This window comes from Magnolia sinica, chromosome 15, assembly GCF_029962835.1.
Source record: "Magnolia sinica isolate HGM2019 chromosome 15, MsV1, whole genome shotgun sequence".
Taxonomy (NCBI): Eukaryota; Viridiplantae; Streptophyta; class Magnoliopsida; order Magnoliales; family Magnoliaceae; genus Magnolia; species Magnolia sinica.
This window is the reverse complement of record NC_080587.1, coordinates 58552414-58576069: the sequence shown is the minus strand read 5'-3', so window position 1 is coordinate 58576069 and position 23656 is coordinate 58552414. Positions and strand designations below refer to the sequence as shown.

General features: G+C 38.5%; 1 protein-coding gene across 2 annotated transcripts; it reads left to right on the top strand.

The window, feature by feature from the left end:
- LOC131226705 (uncharacterized) lies at positions 1-23656 on the top strand. Of its 2 annotated transcripts, XM_058222343.1 has the most exons (6): positions 1-177; positions 268-990; positions 14667-14725; positions 14880-15008; positions 16386-16521; positions 23062-23656. In XM_058222343.1, the coding sequence occupies exons 2-6, from the start codon at positions 289-291 to the stop codon at positions 23389-23391; spliced, it is 1356 nt and encodes a 451-aa protein (XP_058078326.1). In that variant the 5' UTR covers positions 1-177; positions 268-288; the 3' UTR covers positions 23392-23656. The 2 variants fall into 2 exon arrangements, with proteins under 2 accessions (XP_058078326.1, XP_058078325.1); XM_058222342.1 differs by having other exon boundaries at positions 2-990.

Sequence of the window (23656 nt, the reverse complement as noted above, 5' to 3'; positions counted from 1 at the left end):
TACAGAGGCTCAATCAAACAGCAGCTCAACCTCTCTCCTCTCCGTCAACCTCTGCCCTGCATTTCCACCAAAATTGCAAAAGAGCCACTCCCTTCCTTTCCCTCTTCATCCTCTCCCCTCTCTCTATATCTCTACATCAACATCTCTACCCTCCATTTTCACCAAAATTACAAAAAGGCCACTCCCTTGCCTTCACCTTCAGCCTCTCCCATCTCCATCTCCACATCAACATCTCTACCCACCATTTTTCACCAAAATTACAAAAAGAGCCACTCCCTTCAGCCACCAATGTCCGTCACCTGCGGAATCGAGTGCGTTGTCTGCTTTGGTTGCTCCCGCTGGTTATGGAAACGCTGCACCTACGTGGGCTCCGATGACAGCGCCACGTGGACATCTGCCACCCTCGAAGAATTCGAGCCCGTCCCTCGCATCTGCCGCACAATCCTAGCCGTCTATGAAACCGACCTCTCCTGTCCCAAATTCCTCCCAGCCAACGGCGGATACCGCATGAACCCCGACTGGCTCGTCAAGCGCGTCACCTACGAGCAAACCCAAGGCCAGGCCCCGCCCTACATCATCTACATCGATCACGACCATCAAGAGATCATCCTAGCCATCCGTGGCCTTAATCTGCGAAAAGAGTGCGACTACAAGGTATTGATGGACAACCGCTTAGGGATGCAGATGTTCGACGGTGGGTATGTCCACCATGGCCTGCTGAAATCGGCGGTCTGGCTGCTCAACCAGGAAGCGGACACTCTCCGTGAACTGTGGCAGCAGAACGGATCGACGTACAAGATCGTGTTCGCTGGCCACTCATTGGGGTCTGGCGTTGCGGCGCTGATGGCGATTGCGGCGGTGAATCATAGGGATAAGATCGGTGGGGTGCCGAGGGAGAAGATGCGGTGCTATGCCGTGGCACCCGCTAGGTGTATGTCATTGAACCTGGCAGTGAAGTATGCTGATGTGATATACTCGGTTGTTCTGCAGGTGAGTTAGAATTCTCTGTATTTTTTTGGTTTTTTTTTTTTAATTTTTTAATTTTTTTAAATCCTGTTTTTCTTTTGATTTTTAGATGAATTGTGTTATGGTGGATGCGGTGAGGATGTGCTTGATCTGGACAGTTCAAATTGTGGGGCTTGCTTTGTATGGGGTGCGGTGTTAAAATTGAGCTGTCGGAGGGGAGGGGTCCTTACTGTTTGATCAGTGGCCATTTTGTGGAACTATGGTCGAGGGTTGAAATTGGATGGGGTGATGTAGTTGATAGGATAACTTAGGAAGTAGTATTATTTCTATTAAGGGCTTGTGCCACATTCATTGTGTGTCCAACTTTAGATTGTTGTTAAGACTCGAAAGGTTTTTACTCAATAGTCTTAGGGCCCGTTTGGGAGCGTGGATTTGGAATCCCTTGGATTCGAAATCCTCCTATTGTGGTTGACACCCTGGATTGGAAATCAACTTTAATCCAAAAGTAGCTATGCATGATATATTTACAGGGGTTTGAATTTAATTACTAAATCAACTTTAATATCTCTAATTATTGAACATATGTAATGTTTGACACAATGGTTGTAATAAGCCTGCTGAAATATATACTTTGTCTGAAAATGATGAAATTCCAAGTCTCGGATGGGCCACAAAGCACAAGATCACGTGCGAGTGACTAACCAACGATTTTTAACCATTGATTTAAATGGACAATGTTTGGATGGCGCTGATCATTATATTAAAGTAATTATAGTGATGCAATTGATAATTTAGCTGCTTTGGGATATCATTAGTGGGCCCCCAATAGTTTGATACTCTAGTGACACACATATTACACATGCAACTCTTAGAAGGATTGGATCCTTACTCCTGCTCTGGTGGTAGACTCTTGAAATCCACGGTGAGAGCTTGGATTACATCTAAAATCCTTCCAAGAGTTGCATGTGTAATATGTGTGTCACTAGAGTATTAAACTATTGGGCACATGGCCCACTAATGATATCCCAAAGCAACTAGATTATCAATTGCATCACTATAATTACTTTAATATGATGATCAGCGCTGTCCAAACATTGTCCATTTAAATCAACGGTTAAAAATCGTTGGTCAGTCACTCGTACGTGATCTTGTGCTTGTGGCCCATCCGAGAGTTGGAATTTCATTATTTTCGGGCAAAGTATATATTTCAGCGGGCTTATTACAACCATTGTGTCAAACATTACATGCGTTCACTAATTAGAGATATTAAAGTTGATTTAGTAATTAAATTCAAACCCCTATAAATATACTATGCATAGCTACTTTTGGATTAAAGTTGATTCCGAATCCAAGGTGCCAAACACAATAGGGGGATTTCAAATCTAGGGGGTTCTGAATCCAAGGGATTCCAAATCCACGCTCCCAAACAGGCCCTTACGATTCCATCAGTGTCGTAAAAAAAGAAACTAGTGGACAAACTCGATAGATGAATTTCTTGTGATCTGATGGTTATATCATCGGTCTAACTCAGATGTTTAGCTCCTTTTTGGTTGCAAGCAAAGTTTTGTCTCTTTGGGTCATGCTGTCTTCCATAGGCTATCTAGGTGATTCTTGGTATTCCTATTACATTCGTTGAATCTAGGTTATTCTTAGCACTCTTGGAATCATAGTCGTAGATAGGCTATTTTAGGTAATGTCTTTCTTAGATAAGCTATTTAAGTTGTTATTCTTAGCACTCTTGGAATTATAGTCTTAGATAGGCTATTTAGGTCATGTCCGTCTAGGTCATGTTGTCTTAGATAAGCTATCTAGGTGTTTGAGTATCTAGTTACGACCTTATTAGCAGTTGATAGCCCAAGCTTTATTATGTCTACACTAGTCCACGTGATGATGGAGTTGACTCTTGATTTTAGTACTTGGCTAACATACACACTTATCTAACTGTTGAGTTCATTTAAAAAACTCGTTTTGCAGACATTTTTTTTTTAATGTGTATTAATTGCTTAAGAACTTGATGAAGTTGTTCATAGGATCTTCCCTATGAATGTGTAATTTGGACTCGACAAAGTCACTTTTATAACACAACTAACTCTGGTCCAATCTATTCGGGATCTTCGCCATTGTACACTAAAGTGGCGCCACTCGGTCTTTCTCATCCCTTTATACTACACAAGAGGAGGGTAGCTAGGACACAAAGAGTTACCTATGAGACTAACCATTTGCACGTTGTAATGATTGGATCAAATCAAAGCATTCAGTAGGTAATAGGTTCATACGTATGGCTACAAATTCATGTAATAAAGGTTTATAATACACAACTCATCACACGAGGCATGACTCATCTCATCTCTTCATGAGGTAGCTTTAAAATCATACAATAGTGTCTATTGTTTAATAGTGCACTGGATTATGAGTACGTTATTTCAACTTTAACGTCTCATCTTTAATTTCCACTACAGAAGTCTGATTTAATATTTTACTCATCCTATCCCCATCCTCCATTATTCACAATAGATGGTGGTTTACACCTTTTTATGTAAACATGACCCCAATGTTCGACTTGTAGGTATCGCTACAAGTTTCACTGGATGGAGATAAAGATATAATATCGTTATCGTCGATAATATTGCTGATAACCGAAAATGCGGGGGAAAATGTGAAATTTTTCAGTGAAACTTCAGCACATGTCTAAATAAACATATTTGCATATGTATGAATAAAAAATTGGTGAGGTAGGTCTGCATCTAATCCGCTCCCCAAAATCGAGGCATGATATCGGTGGATCCCTAAATGCGGGGCTTACCTTGATCTATGTACCTTAAATCCACTAGTACATCCGTTTTTATGGCTTATTTTATGGCATAATTAAAAAAATGATGCAGTTCCAAATCTCAGGTGGACCACATAGTCCACACCACATGAAACGGTGGTAATTGACTATTAAAAGCTTGTTGTGGGTCACAAGTTTTGGATTAAGCTGATATTGGTACCGTCCTTTATCTAGGTCTTTGCGACCTTATCAACAGGTTGGATGGTAAATAAACTTTCCGGTAGCCCCAAAGAAAATTTTAATGGTGAGTATTTAATTAATATTGTTTTTGTGGTGTGGTCTACCAAATATTTGGATCTGCTTCATTTTGGATATCATACTCTAAATTGTGGTTTCAAAACAGATGAATGATATGGATGTAAGTAATATGGATCAAGGTGGGCCCCATTATCAAGGATCCAATGTAGCCCCGCCCCCAAAATCTGGGCAGGGATTGGGTACTACCCCATCAGGACCTAGCTAGAGACAGATGGTCCTATGAGGGGCTCCATGGACCCACTGTGATATATGTGTTTTTATCCATGCCATCCATCCATTTTGACAAATCATTTTACTTGATGAGCAAAAAAATGAGGTAGAACGAATGCCAAAGTGGACCACAGCACAGGAAACAATGAGGATTAAATGCCCACTGCTGAAAACCTCTTGGAGGCCACAAAAGTTTTGGATGAAGTTGATATTTATGTTTTCCCTTCATGCAGGTCTATGTGACCTTATGAACATGTTGGATGGAAAATAAACATCATGGTAGGCCCTAGAAAAGTTTCAATGGTGGGGTCTTTGTCATAACTGCTTCCTATGATGTAGTCCACTCGAGCGTTTGATTTACCTCCTTTTTGGGATCATGTCCTAAAATAACCTTTCAAAGTGGATATACGGCTTGGATAAAAAACATGTATCTTGGTGGGCTCCACAGATCCCCAATAGGACTGTTCGCCTCTAGCTTGGTCCTGGTGGGGGTAATACTCAATCTGCGCTCCAAAATCGGAATCAGACGCGGATTGCCTGCCAAAGCAGGCCTTGCCACGAAAGCTAGGTGGAGCCCACCATGATGTTTGTGAGAAATCTACTTTGTCCAACCGTTTTGCCAAATCATATCACGAAATGGGCCAAAAAATTAGGTAGATCCACAACTCAAGTGGGCTGCATGATAGAAAACAACGAAAATTGAACCTCCATCATTGAAACATTCGCGGGGCCACAAAAGTTTTGAATAAGTTGGCTTTTTTGTGCTTTCAATTTATCCCATTAGGAATGAGTTTATGAATGGTATGGATGGCATATAAACATCACAATAGACCTTAGGGAGGTTTCAATGATAAGCATTTCTCTATCCGCTGTTTCCTATTGTGCGGTCCACTTGAGTATTGGATTTGCTCATTTTTGGGCCCATGTCCTAACATGATCTGGAAAAATGGATGGGCGGGGTAGATTTCTCACAAATATTGCGGTGGCCCCACCTAGCTTTCTTGGCAGGTTGTCCCTGTGTTGTAAGCAATTCATGTCCCTCAAAATCAGCCGATGGGAACCACCCGGATGAATTGAACAGTATATCTACACTGTCCATTCATTTTTACAGATGATTTTAGGGCATGGGCCAAAAAATGAGGCGGATCCAATTCTAAGGTGGACCACACCAGAGGAAACATTGGTCATTGAATGGCCACCATTAAAAACTTCTTGGGGCCCATAAAATTTTCAAATTTTAGATCATATTTTTGTTTTCCCTTCATCTAGAGTTGTGTGACCTAATCAAGTGTTTGGATGGCAAATGAACAGTACAATGGGCCCTAAGAAGTTTTCAAGGGTAAGCGTTCAATCATTGCTATTTTCTGTGGTGTGGTCCACTTGAAATGTGGATCTACCTCATTTTTTGGATCATGTCATACAATGATGGTCCAAAATAGATGGACGGCGTGGATAAAACATATTACATAATAGTGGGGCCCATAGAGCACCGAAAGTAGTCACGATTCGCAGGCTGCACCAGGGCATCGTCCCTTAAAAATGCCTTCGAAGCATTTGGGGAAGGTGGGAAATAGGCTTTCGAACCCACCATTTCAAAATTCCCAAATCATTAGTCAAAATCCACACAAAATCCACCAAATTTCGCAAAATTTTCACCGGAATACCCATTGCGTTTGAAAAAAAAATGGAAAATTGAGGTTTTTTTGTACCTATGGAGGGTCGACGCATTGCTGTTGCTGATCAATCGATTGGCCCAACAATCTTATTCTACATGTACCGCAATCACTCTCTTGCATGATCTAAAAGTTTGTTTTTTTTTTTTTTTTTTTTTTTTTTTCCTTTTTTTTTTTTTTCGATTTTTACCGTCACCTGGTAGCTACAACAGATTTATTGCCAAGAACAATATTTATCGCGAAAAGTATAAAAATTGCTGGAATTTCGCTGATAATTGGAAGAGAAACGATATTAGTGGGTTTTGGTGTCGCAACGCTAGCGACATCGATATTATCGACTTATTATCAATAACTTAAACACTGCATCATCCCTACTACTACTTGTGCAGTAAGGTTGGTCGTCCCGTGCCAGTGGGTGATTGGCATATTATCATAAAGTTGACCACCTAATCTCGTTATCTTATAACAAATGTTGACGATCTATATACCTAGTAAGGAATGTCCACAATATATGACCGCAACGGCCAACCACCATTACCTTTACAATATGGGTCGTAACGGTTGTTACGGCCTCCATAACGGCTGCTACGATCTCTTTTTTTATTGAAAAAAAATCCCGAAAACATGTATCTGCCCTGTAATGTTGATTATAAAGAATGGAAAACCTGTATATTCCCCATAACAGACAATTACGGGATTGTTATGGCCTTTATAGGGGACATAACGTGCCATTAACGACAATTATGGGTCTTTTTTTTTTTTCCGTAATGGCTGTTATGATTGTTATGACCCCGAACGTGTAACGGTTGCCACCATTACCTTTACGTAACGGCCTTTACGGCCCGGTAATGGCCTTTACGGCACACCATGCGAGAAGCATGATTGGCGTATGAAGCAATAAACATTAAATTGTTATAAGCAAAATAGAAAGGTTGTCAACATCTCTTTGGTAGGGATGTAACTGAGCACTACTCTCTTATTTCTCACTTATTCTTGAATGTAATGATACTTGATTTCAATTTGATTTGATTATGGTGGTTTTCGGGATCATTTGACAAAAATATTGGCAGAGCTGTAGTCAATCCTCAATGAAAATAGACTCATGAATGCATGATACAACACCTTTATTCTTTAAAGACCTTCGGACTCAAACACTCCTAAATCGCAACACAATATACAACATACTTAACTTCCTCTGAGATAGTAGAATATATGTTTTATAGCTTGTCAATTAAACTATTATGAGTTACTTTGGCATTGGCTGGCTGACTATGCTTGATGGCATAACAAATGTTGTCTAGTGTGCAACATGGTATGCATAAAGCTACCTATTGCACTTGCATATGACATATAAAACATCGTTAATTTCTTGGCATTGGTCTACAGACACAACTTCTTAACTAACCTGGTAATCTTTTCTGTTAAGGTTTCAAGGACATATTTGAATTTTTAATCATGAAATTTTCTAAGACAATCCCGGGAACCTCTTTGAGTGGTTCTCGATGATCAATTTTTGAATATCGAATATCGTGCAGCATAGTGTTCATCCTCCAAAGAGTGAGGTGTACGCTACATAGCGTGTAGTGTAAGCTACATGCTGCTACTAGATTTTTAATCACGTTTGCTCTTAGTTGCACCAAATATCATGAAATTTCATGATATTTTGTACCAAATTAGATTGACTAATAATGAAATTTCATGATATCTACCTCTTAAAAAAATCACAATATTTGATGCAACCAAACGCAAACTAAAATAATATTAAAAATAGCGCAAAGATTAACTATAAAGATAAAGAAAGAGCAACAAAACTAGTTTAATACTATTACTTTTATTATTTTACTAAAATCACTAAAAAGAATAACTAATTTTTCATCTTTAAAAAAAGAAAAAGAAAAAAGAAAAAATATGAACTATTTTTTATTAGAAATAGAAAAATGTGACAAATCATTAAAAACATCAATTGATTTTTGTTTTAGTGAAACATAACTTGTAACGTAAACAGTGTTCGTGGTATTGGTATCATTACATGTATAGGGAGACGGAAACATGTATCAATATCACCGCTGATACTCGAAAATGTATTGTTGATTGAGGGAAAGATTGGGGAAACACGAGGAAATAATGGAAATTCTTAATGAAACTTCAGGAGATGCTAAAATACACATATTTGCATATTTAGGAATGAAATCATTAGAAAAAAGATGCATACATGTTAAGTTTTTTGTTAATGGGGTTCTAAAGTATGTAACAACTCAAGGAAGCATCAGAGAAACATGGGGAAAATGGTGGAATTTTTCAACGATACTTTAAGAGATGTTAAAATACGCACATATTTGCATATTTAAGAATCAAATAATAGCGAAAAGACCTATATTTGCATATTTAGGAATCAAATATTAATTTTCTTGTCATGGGGCCTAAAAGCATGTTTGGTTGACTCAAGGAAACATGGGGAAAATGGTGGATCCATCCATCCATCCATTCATGCATGCACATACGTACATACAAACACGCATGCCTGATCCATCCATCTATCCATCCACACATGCTTACACACATACACACAAATACACATACATGCACCCATTCACACATCCATCCATCCACTCATGCATACACGCATACACACAAATACATGCACCCATACACACATCCATCCATCCATCTATCCAACCAACCCACCTTCCAACCATCCAGCCATCCGTGCATACGTACATTCATCCATCCATGCATGCATACATATACACACACATACAAACATGCATTTCATCACACAACCATGCACTCATAAAAAATTTGAAATGATTTTTTTTAATAAACAAATATCGCCCGATATCGATACATTGGCAATATTATCAAAATATCGCCGATACATTGTCGATACAAGTGACACTTGGAATTTACATAGTTAAAAGTATTGGCGATACACAGAGTAAAAAATATAGGTGATACATTGGCGATGCTTAGCGATATATTGGCGATACATTGTCAAAGAATTCATTTTGTGCATTTTTGTTGCGAGGGCAAAAAAAGTGGACTAAAGGCAAAAAACAGTATTAATAGAGGAAAAAATACTGGACTCACCTGTCATATGGTCAAATGCCCTAGAGTCAATGACCTACGAAGTAGAGGACTTTGACTTAAAACACGTCATACCTGAGTTTATGAATGTGGCTATAGGAGTGTGAGTAGCAACAGATACAGGCTAATTCTTCAATAACTTGGAAGATTCATTTTGGGTAAGTGTAGTTGTCTCTCTAGATATACATTGGTGTTGAGTTTGTAGAGTTAGAACTCATAAAATGAGGCCCATTGCTCTCTCTAGTATAAAATGTCTGATTAGCCTAGGTTAGCTTCTGTGGAGATCCCAACACTCCTCTACGGAGTGATCTATAAGCCTACAATGGGTGCACTTCCTAGGTCCATAACCTCTTCCCACTTCACCACGATCACCATAACAAGGGATACATGTTGGAGGCAATCATACACTGTAGTTCACATTCTGGTTTAAAACTAGATAGGAACTCCTCATGTTGCTTTTCCAGATAACTAGTGAGAAGTTAATACACATTTAGTTCCTCCAACATTCCTTTAAGTTTTAAATAATATTCACCAAGAGACTTATCTCCTTGTTGGAATGAGAAAGTCTTTTCAAACCATTGGTACATACGAGATATTGTTTTGCCAGACAAATACATCTCTCGTCATACACCCCAAACCTTCTTTGTAGTATCCAAAAACATTACATTATCACTTACAGATGTTTCCATACTGTTCCACAACCATGTCATAAGCTGAGCATCCTCCTGGATCCATTGATCATACATGGTATCGCTCTCATATGGCTTCTACATGGACAAATATTTCAATTAGCCTTTGGCCGTTAAAATCACTTGAATAGATTTAGACCACTGGAGACAATTTGCCTTATTTAATTTTATAGAGATTATTTGGACTCTTAGAAAGTTGGATGAATTTATAAATCTAGATTCTGGACCATGCTTCATCACCATTAGAACAAAAGGTTAAGATGAATACCACAATGCTTACACGAATATAGGTTGACCTTTCATAATAGGAGAACGCTCCACTTTCATGTATCACATAATGTGCACACCTCACTTGACAAAAACAATCAGCCCACACATCTGCATGTCCCAACCAAGGTATTGAAAATCGGTTACGTAACGGCCGTAATGGCCGTTATCATAATGGTAACGGTGGTGGCCATTACAGCCGCCATTACCGTTTTGGAACACCTTGGTCCCAACCGAACACGAGAGGTGGTGATCTCGAACACAACATTCATCCTCTCACACATGGACCATGACACAGGCCCGACACACCAAGAAAAGGAAGAAATCCTAGGTTTCTTAAATAATTTTTAGCACAAGATAGGAAGGACAAAGAAGAAAAGTAAGAGGAGAGTTTGTGAGATATAAGAGTAGAAGATCGATTAGATCAGAAGTAAATATGCTCTGATATTATATTAGAAAGAGGAGAGTTTGTGAGATAGAAGAGTGGAAGATGGATTAGATTAGAAGTAAATACACTGATACCATATATATTAATATAGAAGAGAAAAGAAGAAGAAAAAGTGGAAAGAAAAAGTGTTGTAGAGAAGAGAACGAGAAAAATAGAGAATAGGGTAAAAAAGTCCCCTCGTATATGTAAGTGATAAAAACAAAAAAAAATACCCAAAGTACCGCTAAACATCAAGAAATAAGACAAAACACATAAATAAGACCAAACACCAAGACTAGGTGGGCCATACAGTTGCATGAGCCATACTCATGTTCACTAATAATATTGGTAGCTCTATTAGTGGCTGAGTTGCCCTCCAGACTTGACTTTTCAACAATCGTTTCCAATATTATCCTTTGCGAGGAGGATCTTCACAGTGTGGAACCAACCATCATAGTTATTTCTGTTAAACTTTTCACCCTTCAACAATTCAATAATAATTTGCTTTGAAAGCCACCACTACGTTGCAAAACATCACTATCTAGCTTATTAGTCATGCCACATTTATATTACACATCATAACAATATTGGCACTAATTATCAACATTACTACTTGCTGCGCAAGTCTCTTATTGCAGAAGTAATCAATCCATTATAGATGAGATTTGAAAATCCACATAACTAGAGCGTACGGTGTAGAATAGTCAAGTTCTCAAGTAAAACAAGTAAGATCCTTCTGCAAAAATAATTTATGCAACAAATGCAACCTTCTAGCATGGATGCAAGATTGGTTTCATGGTAGAGACAAGCTCCACTTAGGTCACGCACAACTTGTATGGGTGATTACAATTAGCACATATTATCAACGGTTCTCATGAATAAGATGGCTTAATCAAATCAAATCAAACCTTTGAATGAGAATCCCCATCTTTTGACAATTTCACAAGGACCCTTGATTAATTGCAGTGTAATCAATTAATTAGATAATCACCATTGATCATCAGCATGGGCTGCAAATGGATGAGCGGTCCACATATATGATTGATGGGATAGACTGGAAAACCCCTCACACATTTTCAAGAACTCAATATATAAAAGAAACACTAATGAATGTGGGTCCCACATGTTGGTCATCTTCTCAAAAGTGGGCCCACATCCAAGAATATCATAAAAGGTCTGATCATACCCAAGGTATTCAATAACGCTAGCGGCCACTGTTATGATATGGTCTGTAACAACTGTTTATATATATATATATATATATATATATATATATATATAACGGGCCGATATCACAGCCGTTATGGCCCCTTAATGTGTAAAGGTTCCCACCGTTACTGTTTACCTAACTGTTTTTTAATACCTTGGTTGTACCATAAAAACCTTGAATGAACACATTTGATTTTGCATGCTTTATCATGTGTCCATAATCAACCGTCATCATCACATCAAATATGAACCATCCGTCGCATAAGCGGACTACACCGATGGAAAGATCTCGCTGAAAAACTTTGAGTCACTTCTTTATTCAGATCTTGTATCAGTCCACAAATGGCAGATTAGGGCCTCTAAAATGACTTGCAATCTTGACCAAGGAGGGACTCTGGGCCTAATTATCAGCCCCACTGCTTTTATGAGTAAATGTGTGTCTCATGCAAGCTGTCTAGATGCCCATGGATGGCATATGATGGTCCCCACAAGTTTGCCCAATTTTAGTAAAAAAATGGTGTCAAGAAAACCAAAGAAATACCAGAAGGAACACTAATAACAGGCCTGTAACCCAGGCCCAACATGGGTTCTCTTCTCCCTTAGGGTTTTCATTTAAGAAACCCAACACCTACCTTTTGTTTTCATCACCATTACAAGTAGTCACAGCTGTTGCTACCTGCAACGGCTGTGATTGTGGCTACCGTAGCTGCTATTGAGTGTGGTGGCCGTGGCAGAGCTGGATATTTAAGTTACTCCTTTTGAATGGAAAGAAAACGATGAGTAACTCCTTTCGAATAGAGATAAAATGATGTGCAACTCCTTTTTGAGTAGAAAAAAATAGCGATGTGAGAAAGTTGGCCACATCTTCGTCCATTCGCTCCGATCAGATGATGAGCCTTTGATCGTATTCAGTAGGCCATTTGAAATGGGGATCAGAAGGGTGGATCAATTCCTTCTTGCTCCCATAGTGGTTTTAGCGGACTGTTGGAAAGAGGAGCTTCCATCTTCGGCTTTGCAAAGGTCCACAAGATTAGGTCGTGTATAGATTGTTAGATCTTGCGCTTTTGTTCATCGGGTCTGCCATCGGGCTACAAAATGGTATCAGAACGTCATTAATGTATTTTCGATAACACTGCCTAGAATAATGGGAGCAGTGATAACATGCTTGCAACCACCACTGACAGCATCAATTGCCATGGCTGGAAATCCGTGCTCACTGGTCAACCCTCTGTTCTCCATAATATGCAGCTCTGCTGCAGCCACTATTTTCTGCTGCAGCTATGGCACTGCAGGTAGCAGCAGTAGCATCAGCAACAACTGAAGCCACAGCCACCAACAATGGCAACAATGGCTACCACTGCCACTGTCATTACCCAGCTCAGCCACCCATCTCCTCCCTTTTCTTATGCACACCAGCCGCACCAGCAGCCACTGTAGCATTGGTCGCTCCTCTCATTTCTTTGTTGGCCCTCATCCAGCAGCTTTGACTGTTGGACGCTGGTTGCCCCACTGGCAGAATGCTAGCCTTTTCTGTGTGCCAGATTTGGCAGCCAGAAAAGCTGAAGACGGATGCTTGTGGACCTTTGCAACAATCCATAATCTAATCTTGTGGACCTTGCGAAGCCAAAGATGGACGCTCTTTCCAACAGTCAGCCAAAACCACTACAGGAGTGACGAGGAACTGATCCTCGTTTTGGATGGGCCACCAAATACAATCAAAGGCTATAATCGTCTGATTGGAGATAATGTACAAAGACGTGGCCCACTATCTCTCCTCTGTTTTCTCTCTACTCAAAAGGAGCTACTTATGGATGATCATTAGTTGAATGTGGAGATCGGCACTTTCTTTTAAACCATCTATCATTTTCCAACATGTGGGGCCCATCTGATGAGTTGACTGGCCCACCTAATTCACAACTGAGAGACCCCCACAGACTTTCCATGTAGGCACTGTTTCGACCAGAAACGAAAAGCATTTGATTTGGGGAATATCTCACTTAATATTAACAAAAGATAGAACTAAGAGAATGATCATCAATTTTATTCATTCTGAGTTCATTTACATCATTTTAGTCCTTTGATTCCAAGATAGAATCTCTTAGAAATACCAGAAATACAAAAGCTAAGTAAATTCAAAATATGAATTTCGGCAGCATTCCGACTCATATTGATCATATCTCCAGGGGAGATGAGTTGTGTGGGCTTCCTATGCATTTCGTGACTTTCGTCCCTTATTGGCATGATAAAGTAGTGCTTGGATCCCTTTGACGCATCTGCAATAGCCTGAGGATCTGGAAAATTTCAACATAGCAGCTGCTTCAAAGAGTATCCGCGCAACTCATGGGAGTTGTGCGGACCGAGGTGTTGCGCGGGCCGCACCTTCGACACTCCACACTCCCTCTCCTTCTCTGTCTCCAATATCTGTTAGAGGCACTGGTCTTCTGAACATCCGATGTCCCAAATGAGGGAGGATTTATAGGCTCCTGCACGTGTGAGCCCTCGAATCCTGTGCCATGGGCCCCACTTCGCATTTCCAATTCGTTCTTCTCTAGTGAGAGTTGCGCGGCCCAACATGACTATGGATGAGTTGCGTGGACCCACGCAACTCAGCTCTCGCGCATCATGCTTCCCGCGCAACTCACTTGCCTTTCACCTTTATCCTTTATTTCTTTCACCAATTTTCCTCCTTGAAACTTCTCCCGTTAACCAAATTTTATACCCCAACAGGCACATCTGTCCGCTTCTAGTGGAGCACATGGGCTTAGTTTCTAATTTGCACGTGGCCTTATCTAAGGTTCTCTAAGATCACCAGCGTTTTGATTTAACTTCTGATTTGCCAGTTTTGTTTCCATTTCTCTTCTCTTTTTCTTTTTTTTTTTCTTTTTTTTTTTTCTTTTTTTCTTTTTCTTTTTCTTTTTTCGAATTCTGTAAATATTACTCATCCAATTTATGATTTATCCTCTCATTCCAGAAAAGGCAATGCCGTAATTTTTTTATTTTTAAATTTTTATTCTAGAAATTGATGGAAATGTCTGAACTGTTAACTTCTCCAGGATGATTTCTTGCCCAGGACGCCTACGCCTTTGGAAGACATTTTTAAGTCGATCTTTTGGTAAGCTGATGTCTCTACGTTGTTTCTGAGGTTGTACAATGTTTTCAGGCTTCCTTGTTTTGGGTTACTCAGGGCTGTTGTTTTAATTTGAGATTTGATGTTTTAAGGAGTAAATTATGATTATTTTTAAACCAGGTCTTACTGCTTTGGACAGCTTGCCCTGCTTATTATTTGTTGTTTGCATGAGAGATACATTCGTACCAGAGGATAGAAAGCTCAGAGATCCGAGAAGGCTTTATGCTCCTGGACGAATATATCACATTGTGGAGAGAAAATTCTGCAGGTACTAAAACCTTGAAGTGTTGTCCGAGTTGATTTTGGGACTTCTTTTTTAAGGATTTTGTGGGGAACCTGAAGTCCCATGTATATTGGATTGTTTCTAGATTCCACGTTCATTGAGAAATGGTGTTCCATCTTGCATTCTATATCTGAAGTACAATCTTACTGGTATTTGAAAATGAGCAGATGCTTCTGCTTATTCAGTTCCCCTCTTTGCATGCATCCATGTCCTTGCTGATGGTTTAGGAAAATTTTATGCTGTGTTTTGATGAAAATATTAAATTGGGATGTTCATCAAAGTGGAACAACCAAGTTCTAATTCATTCCTCCGTATTCACAACGAATAGTTTCCTCAAATTGCTGCTACATTCCTTTCAAGTCTAACTTGAAGATGATTGCAATTTGGAACCTATCTCCTTTGTATGAACACTGCAGATGATAGTTGCAAGCTGGTCATTTCAACATTACTCAACTAATTATTGTAATTCATTTATAGCATGCCCAAACCAGATCAATTAAATTATTTTTCATGCAAATTATGGGAACGAAAGCAAGTCCTGTTCAATCATGCAATTCATTTACTACTGCAGTAATATAACCATCAATGATATGCATTTATATTAGACATCTTTTTTTCAGGTTAAAAAAATCTTGAACTAAGCAAATGAAAAAAGAAAAGGAAAGGCCTGTTTGATAGGAGAGAAACAAAGGAAAATGGAGCAGTTTTCTTATGATGGGATGTTTTACTATGTTTGAATTGGAAAGAAAATAGAGGATTCCACATACCATCATTACCCTTTTTCCATAGTTAAATTCTTATACACAAGAAACAACATGAATTCTGTGAGTGGAAAATGAGGTTACTTGCTATTCAAACAATACCCCTAAAATTGAAATCCATAGGAATTCATGTTTGAATAGATTTATGCAAATCATCCTTGAGTAATCATTTCAATTTTCTTTTTTTTTTCCTTTGTTTTCCCTCCTATCAAACTGGCCCTTGTTAGTATCGCTTTTATCAGAAAATCACTTGTTGCAGAAAAAACAGCAGTATGGCTTTCCTTAACAACATGGGGCTGTATCAAACAAGGATCACAACCTTTCTAATCATAGACCAGATCCCGTCATCCATTCTTTATCCAAACCCCCATACTTGTATAATTGGCTATCATAGTCAACATAGAAATTTGCTTAAATTCAGTGTACCGTTTATTGATTGAGAAATGTCAGCAAGCAAAATGAGTAGTATTTTTGTGAATTTTTTTCACTGTTTGTGTGGAATGTCGTAGTCCCTTGTCTAAGTAGGTTGCCTTAATTCATTCATACAGAAAGAGTAGTGTTTGTTTCTGGAACTGACTTCTTCCATATCCATATATTGCAGATGTGGAAGGTTTCCTCCTGAAGTGAGGACTGCCATTCCAGTTGATGGAAGATTTGAACATATTGTCCTATCATCCAATGCCACATCTGATCATGCAATTATTTGGATTGAAAGAGAAGCGCAAAAAACTTTAGACGTAAGTTGATAGACAATTTCAAACTCATTCCATAGTTCTATATGAATGAGCTTGGATATTTCATTTTTAGTTGATGATATTTCACTTTTAGAAAATATCCAGTGCTAAGCATTAATGCATTAATTTTGCATGCATGAAACACATGTAGGAGTTTTCGAGATTACATCTATTGTGGACTCTACAGTGGATGGGCACACCTAAAATATATCCTAGTTGGTGGTCCTAGGCATAACTGGACAGCTTCCAAGAATTTCAGTTAGGCAGTTGGAAAATGATTCAAGCAATTTAATGGGCAGAAGTCCTAAATCAGTGACTATGATCATCTGACTGATGTAAATTTTTGGCATATACCCCATCCAAGGTAGGGCCCATGAATCAACTGTCCAGATCTCATACATGCCTGCCACATGTACCAGCATACTTGAATCTTGATAACATAGGCATCGGCATTTAGAATTCTTTCGCTTCATTTATTTTACGTTAGATCATTTCACTTCATCATCATGGCCTTGTCCTAGCTAATTGGGGTCCACTTACGTTAGGCATAGAACGAAGTTATGGCAATACAACTTTAGCTTGTTAAATAACTAGGAAAGAATCAAAATTGAGCGCCATAAAATCTGAAATTCCACAAACACTATTGGTAAAATAATATATATATATATATATATATATATATATATATATATAAAACACGGAATATTCCATGCTGCTGATGCTTTCTTCAGACAATATATTAGTGAAAGCAAACTTAAAACTTTCTAGAGCGCCTATAGTGTTGTTCAAAATCCAAAAGCCAGTTGTAGACTTGTAGTGCAGCCATAGAATAATCCAGAGGCCTATGGAGTTTTAAATGGTTAGGAATAACTTGGTCATAGTGAAGACCGATAGGTCGAAAAGGAGGAAGGGTGGTGTTGGACACCAGTGTTCGAAATATCGGTATCGCATTACGTATCGCATCCTTAGGATACAAATATGTATCGGTTATCGCACGAGATATATCGTTTATATCGGGTAATTTATTGCACTTTTTGGGAAACATTGGGAAAAATGGTTGAATTTTTTTAATGAAACTTTAGGGATTGTTAAAAAAGACCTTAATACACACTCTTAAATCATAACATCTCAAAAAATAAGTGCACATAATGGGCTTTCTTTATATAAGGTCCTAAGCTATGCATTGTCTGATTGAACTAATGCAACTATATTTAAATTGAATGCATAACATTTAGAGTGTACGTTATGATCATTTCAGCAAACACTCCTAAATACTTCGAAATTAGTCTCAATTGATAGCTGGTTGAAGGGGAATTCTGAAAAAAAAAAAAAAAAAAAAAATTAATTTTTAATTAAAAAATGATTTTTATTTTCCGAAAATTTATAAGGACTTGACAAATCAGTAGATCAGCCCTTATACATGCTTGATATTATGTTTGGAGTGCAACATTGCAAGCAATTTGGGAGAAATTGGGGAAATTTTGAATTTTTTGCATATCAGACCACTTACACTAAAATTCGAAATTAGAGTGCATGTGATGATCATTTCATCAAATGCTGTAAATGCTGCAAAATTAGTCTCAATTGATAGCTGGTTGAAGGAAAATTTTGAAAAAAACATGGAGAAAGTGAAAAACCAATGGATATCAAAATCAAAGCTCAAACTCTATGATTTTTCATGCAAAACATGAAGAACCAATAAATTTATTACCATTTGACATTGATTTAACATAAATTTTAACAAAGAACAAATGGATTAGAAATTAAAAAATTTCACCGGATCGAACATGTGGGATATATCGGCACTACCTATGCGTTTCGTATCGCATAGGTGGGATACAAGATATATTGTGGGATATATCGGCCGATATCGTTGATATTTAAAACATTGTTGGACACTATTGTCAATCTTCGTATGCAAGCAATGGAGAATAATCAAATGCTTTATTCCTGCCTTATGAAAGTTTGTACAATCATGCAAATTGTTTCCGTTTGATTGATTTGTGAGGGAAAGATGGCAAATGAGCATACAGTATACTTGTTTTCAAAAGATGAATGTGAAATGCATGGTTTCAGGATAAATAAAGGAACAAGGAGGCAAACACAAATATAAAGAAATTCCAAGGGGACTATAGTTAATCCTAGTACCCAACACATCTCATAATCGATTGAATGTTTGTACAGGATAGCTTGTCAGGCATCTGGTTCTTCTATGTCTAATGATATGGTGAGAATTCTGTAGCTTGGGACCTGTGTAACTTGGACAATAACACATGTGCCAGTGTGAGGTACGATTCATTGCACGAACACAGTGGCTTTGATAAGACAGGTTCACTGACACATCCATACAAATATTTTAAATATTAAAATAATATAGTAGGGTACTGTAATGATTTATATGTTGAAAGATTTGAAAATTAGTACTTAAAAAAAGATTTCAAAAACAGTAATAATAATAAATAATAATAATAATACGAATAATAAGAATAATAATAATAATAAACCTAAAGTTCAATATATTACATGTAGAAAAAACATCCCAAAAGTAAACGACAATTATACTTAAACATGAAAAATAGTTTTTACACGAGACATGCCAACAATGTTGTACGTGTGTGTCAAGTGTCACAACTCAAAAGTGGCATGTCCTTGTTATAGGTGGGTAGGGAGGTAATGAGATCTTTGAATGTTTCTTCCCAAGTTAAGGACAATAATAATAATAATAATAATAATAAAACCTTGATATGGTATTGTGCTCATGAAAACAACAATAGAAGTAAGCTTGACAGCTCTAAGGTTGTCATGTGAAGGGCTACAAAAGTAGATTAGATGTAAGCTCAATCCTAAAGAAGAGTTTGCAACCAAATAACTCCACTTCATGCTAATGGAACATCCCATGATATTTTTAAGTAGGTGTCAATTTGGAGGCAATCTCTTATTTGTCACACTTGCACCAAATGGAGAGACAAAAAATATACTATTTATATGTTAAGAGGTATCCCAAAGTTAAAAGAATATTATGAACAAACAGATAAGGAAGTGATTGTGAGTCCTACACCAATCTCTAGATCGACAAGGGATGGAACCGGACGCTTGATGATTAACGTTTTGACTAGCTAAGTGGGGTGGAAGTATACTGGCTGGAGCACCCAATACTGTAAGAAGAGGTGAAGAGGGAGGTTTTAGATTGTGGTTGGGCAAGGCTTTTGGACCTAGTGTTTTCCCCATTGCCTTTTCCAGATCTTTTGAGAGGAGGTTAAACATGATTTCATGGAGTTTATCAGTAAGTTCCATTTAGAGGGAGTCTTAAGGGCGTGGGTATCCCTAAAAAGGAGGCGGTGTCTGATCTTTAGGATTTTGGCTGATTAGCCTCATTGGTAGTTCATGTAAAAAAAAGTTCCATTCAAACAATTGTTTGGAGGGGTCATTCTGATATCTCAGGAGGATTTTCATTGTGGTAGACAGATCACGGATGGTGCATTAATTGCTCATGAATGCGTCGACTTCAAACATAGAGAAAGAAGGTGATGGTTGTTTGCAAGTTGGATATGGAGAAGTCATATGATTCTGTCTGTTCTTTGTAATCTGCTTCACGTGATTGTTTTTGGGGTTAGATGGAGAAAATGGATTATTGGAATGTGTGGCTTCTGCACATTATTCTTTCCAAGGTATTCCAAACAGTAACGATGGCCATAAGAGCCATTGCCGTTACCGTTACAATATGGGCTGTAACAGCTATTATAGCTGCTTCTTCTTCTTCTTCTTCTTCTTCTTGTAAAAAACATATTTTGGCCTTGTAATGGGCTGTTACGGCTGCTATAGGACCATTACAGGCTGTTATGCGTCATTTTTTCTGCAATGGCCATTATGACCCCGTAACGCATAATAGTTACCAGTGTTACCATTACGTAACTGTTTTGGAATACCTTGATTATATCCTTTTAAACGGTTCCCCTAAAGGTTTCTTTCATGGGTTGAGAGGGCTATCCTCTTTTTCCTTTTCTGGTTAATTGTTGAGGCCTTAAGTAAGATTTTGATGTAGCTAATGGGAAAGGCTTGTACCATGCCTTTAAGTTCTGCTAGAACGGGTTGCAAGTTGCTTATCCGCAATATACCAATGACAATCTTTTTATGCAAAGCAAAGTGGAGTCAAGTGGCTAAACTTAAAAAGGCTTTCCATTGTTATGAGCTCATCCTCTCCAATGTTTCATCCTCTTGACTCGGAGATGACTCAGCCCACCGGATCTGAACCCACACATTAGCATCGGAATCCAACTTTGCTAGATCTCGACAGATCTACATGTCGAAAAACCCACCAAACATTTTTCCCAAAGTCACCCTGAACTCGTTGCCCTTGCAAATCTGCCACCGCACGGACCACCCTCGGTCCCATTTCCATCTGAAGCACTCCATCTCAGATATCTGCCGGTGATTGGACTGTCACAAACCCGTATGAATAGAGGAAGCCCTCTTCAGCTTTATCGTTTCAAATGAGATCGCCGATAACCCCTGCTCATGTCTCTCTGTTACACCGACAATGCTCGAAGCCAAGCCTCTGCCTCTACTGTTCACTTTCTGAACCTACCTGTAATCATCATATCTGCTCTTAATTTTGTGCAATTTTAAGGGTTGAAGATGCATGAGTGCCACTTTTGGGTTACTTATTTACTTTGTGCTCCCTACATGCACATAATTCTATGCACTTTTGATGTGTTTGGTCGCCAGTTAGAAGTAAGTTGGTACAAGTTGAAGGCTGAGAAAGCCCAAAAGGATATAGATGGAGGTAGTAAAAAAATACTTGATGACCTATGGTCTAACCGAAGCTGTGGCTCTTGATAGAGTGGAACGGACCGAAGATGATTCAAATAGCCAACCCCAATTAGTTGGGATAAGGCTTAGATGATGATCACGATGATGATTTGGTGTAACACTTTGGTAAGAACGTTGTCTCAGGCTGCTCAAGTACTATTGAACTAATTGACTTAAAAACCCCTATATTTAATATTTTAGATATCTGACATCAATACATAATTAAGATTATAAGTCAATACTTGATGCTTTTATTTATTTATTTTTATTTTTTATATTTAATATGACATATAGTGTTGCCTTAATTTGGGTACACTTGAACTGTTCGAAGTTTTGCAATTTGTGGGATTCATCTCACTAATGCATGTCCTTGATCATTTTGCACATTTTTTTCTCAAGAAATTTGAGATTTTTTTTAATTGTTACTATCCATCCCAAAAATTGCTTAAAACATGGCCATAATACTTCAAAAAAGAAGAAGCTCAAAAGTCAAAACCATTGTTTTAATGCATCCATACATAGATCTAAATTGTAAACATATTATACATTGATCTAAACTCCTGACATTTTAAATAAATAAATAGAAGAGAAAATTGATGAATATTTTTTCACAAACAGCAAAAAAGATAAAAAATAAAAAACCTAAAAGATTATGCAAATATGCCCAAATCAAAAATAAATCTAGCAAGATTTGGTCAATTTGCTCATAGCATGTTGAATAGAACACAAATACTACAACAAAAAACAAAAGGAAAAAAGAAAAGAAAAAAGAAGGATTTTTCTTGTTTTCAATTTTCCCAAAATTGGCTCTGGATCTTTGATTCATCATTTCGAGTTTAATTCTTGTGTTTTGATTTTGCAAATGGGTGTAAATCTGCTCGAAAATGGGTTTCCGTTAATCCCACACCACTGAGATGAGGAAAGGAGAAATTGTAAAAAATCTAAAGAAGCCAAACAACCCTCTTAAGAGGGCCTACACACGACCCGGGCTGATATGCGTGCGCCCCGTAAAGACCTTTATGGCCAGTAACAGCCGGTACGACCATTATGGGCAATCTCATCCTCTCTATTTTTGTTATTTTTATTTTTATAGCGGGCGGCCCGTCCCATGTAACAGTACCAATCATTGCCGTTACGTAATGGCTATAATGTACCTTGGAACTAGCATCAAGTTTTTGTCAAAGTGAAAAATGGTAGCATGAATGATCCAGAAGGTTTAGCCTCAGTGTCCCACTAAAGTCATCACAGACTCACCCTTGCCACCTATGATTTTGGATCCTACTTTAAATAATTCAGCAGCAACAATAGAACTGGAATATGGTGGCACCCTCTCGACATCATAGGGAGATGTGCTGGTCTGGGCCATCCTTCTTGTGGGCCCTAGTGTGGGTGTAAAACTGTTCAAAAAGACCTAGGCTATATGACAATACTACCTGTCACCTCTTCACTTCTTTCTGCTGAATGCCAGCCATTAACTTTATCATTTAGCATCAGTTTGAAGGTCACTGATCGGATACTAAGATAATTTTGATTGGTGTTGCTTTTGAACCATTCGGAACACATGATGCACAATAAGGCTTTACAATCTCAGCCCTGTCAATTCGCATCATTATGATTATCTTCGGTGCGCCTTTGTTTTGTCAGGGTTGTTGCTCCCATTCTCTTTCCTTCTCTCTTGTTCCATTGCTAGTAGTACTCTCCACATGATTTTGACAGCTCTGATTCATCTGGCAGAGGATGAAGGAGAGCATGGAGGCGGCGAAGACCCCCCCAACAGAGCAGAGAATCACGAGGCAAGAAACAATCAAGAAAGAACACAAGGATGCATTGGAAAGGGCAGTTAGCTTGAATGTACCACATGCCGTCATGCCAGATGAAACTGCCGAAGAGGGAGCAATGGAAGGTCCACCTGGTGGTCAGGAGGAAGGACCTTCTGGTGGACATTCCTGCAGTGGATCGCAATCCAGTGGAAGAACTAATTGGGATGCACTGGTTGAGAAGCTTTTCCACAGGAACGAGTCAGGAAAACTTATTCTGAAGAAAGATGTTGATGTCGCCAAATGAGAGCAGATTTTATCCTTCGGTCAGGAAGCCGAATCGACGTGCAAGGTGTGATCTCATTGAGATCTTGTAACTTGTTTCTTCCATTTTCTCTTTTTTGTTTCTTCCATTCTTTCTCGTTTGTTTTGGCTTGTGAGGCTGATATAGCTCATGTATGGCCTAGAGTTGTATAATATCGTCTCAAAGAATAAACTGGTGGGCGCTCGGTCTAATGAGAGCCCATCTCTGCGAATGCATATGTGATGTTGTTTGCCTGGTGTGCTCTTCC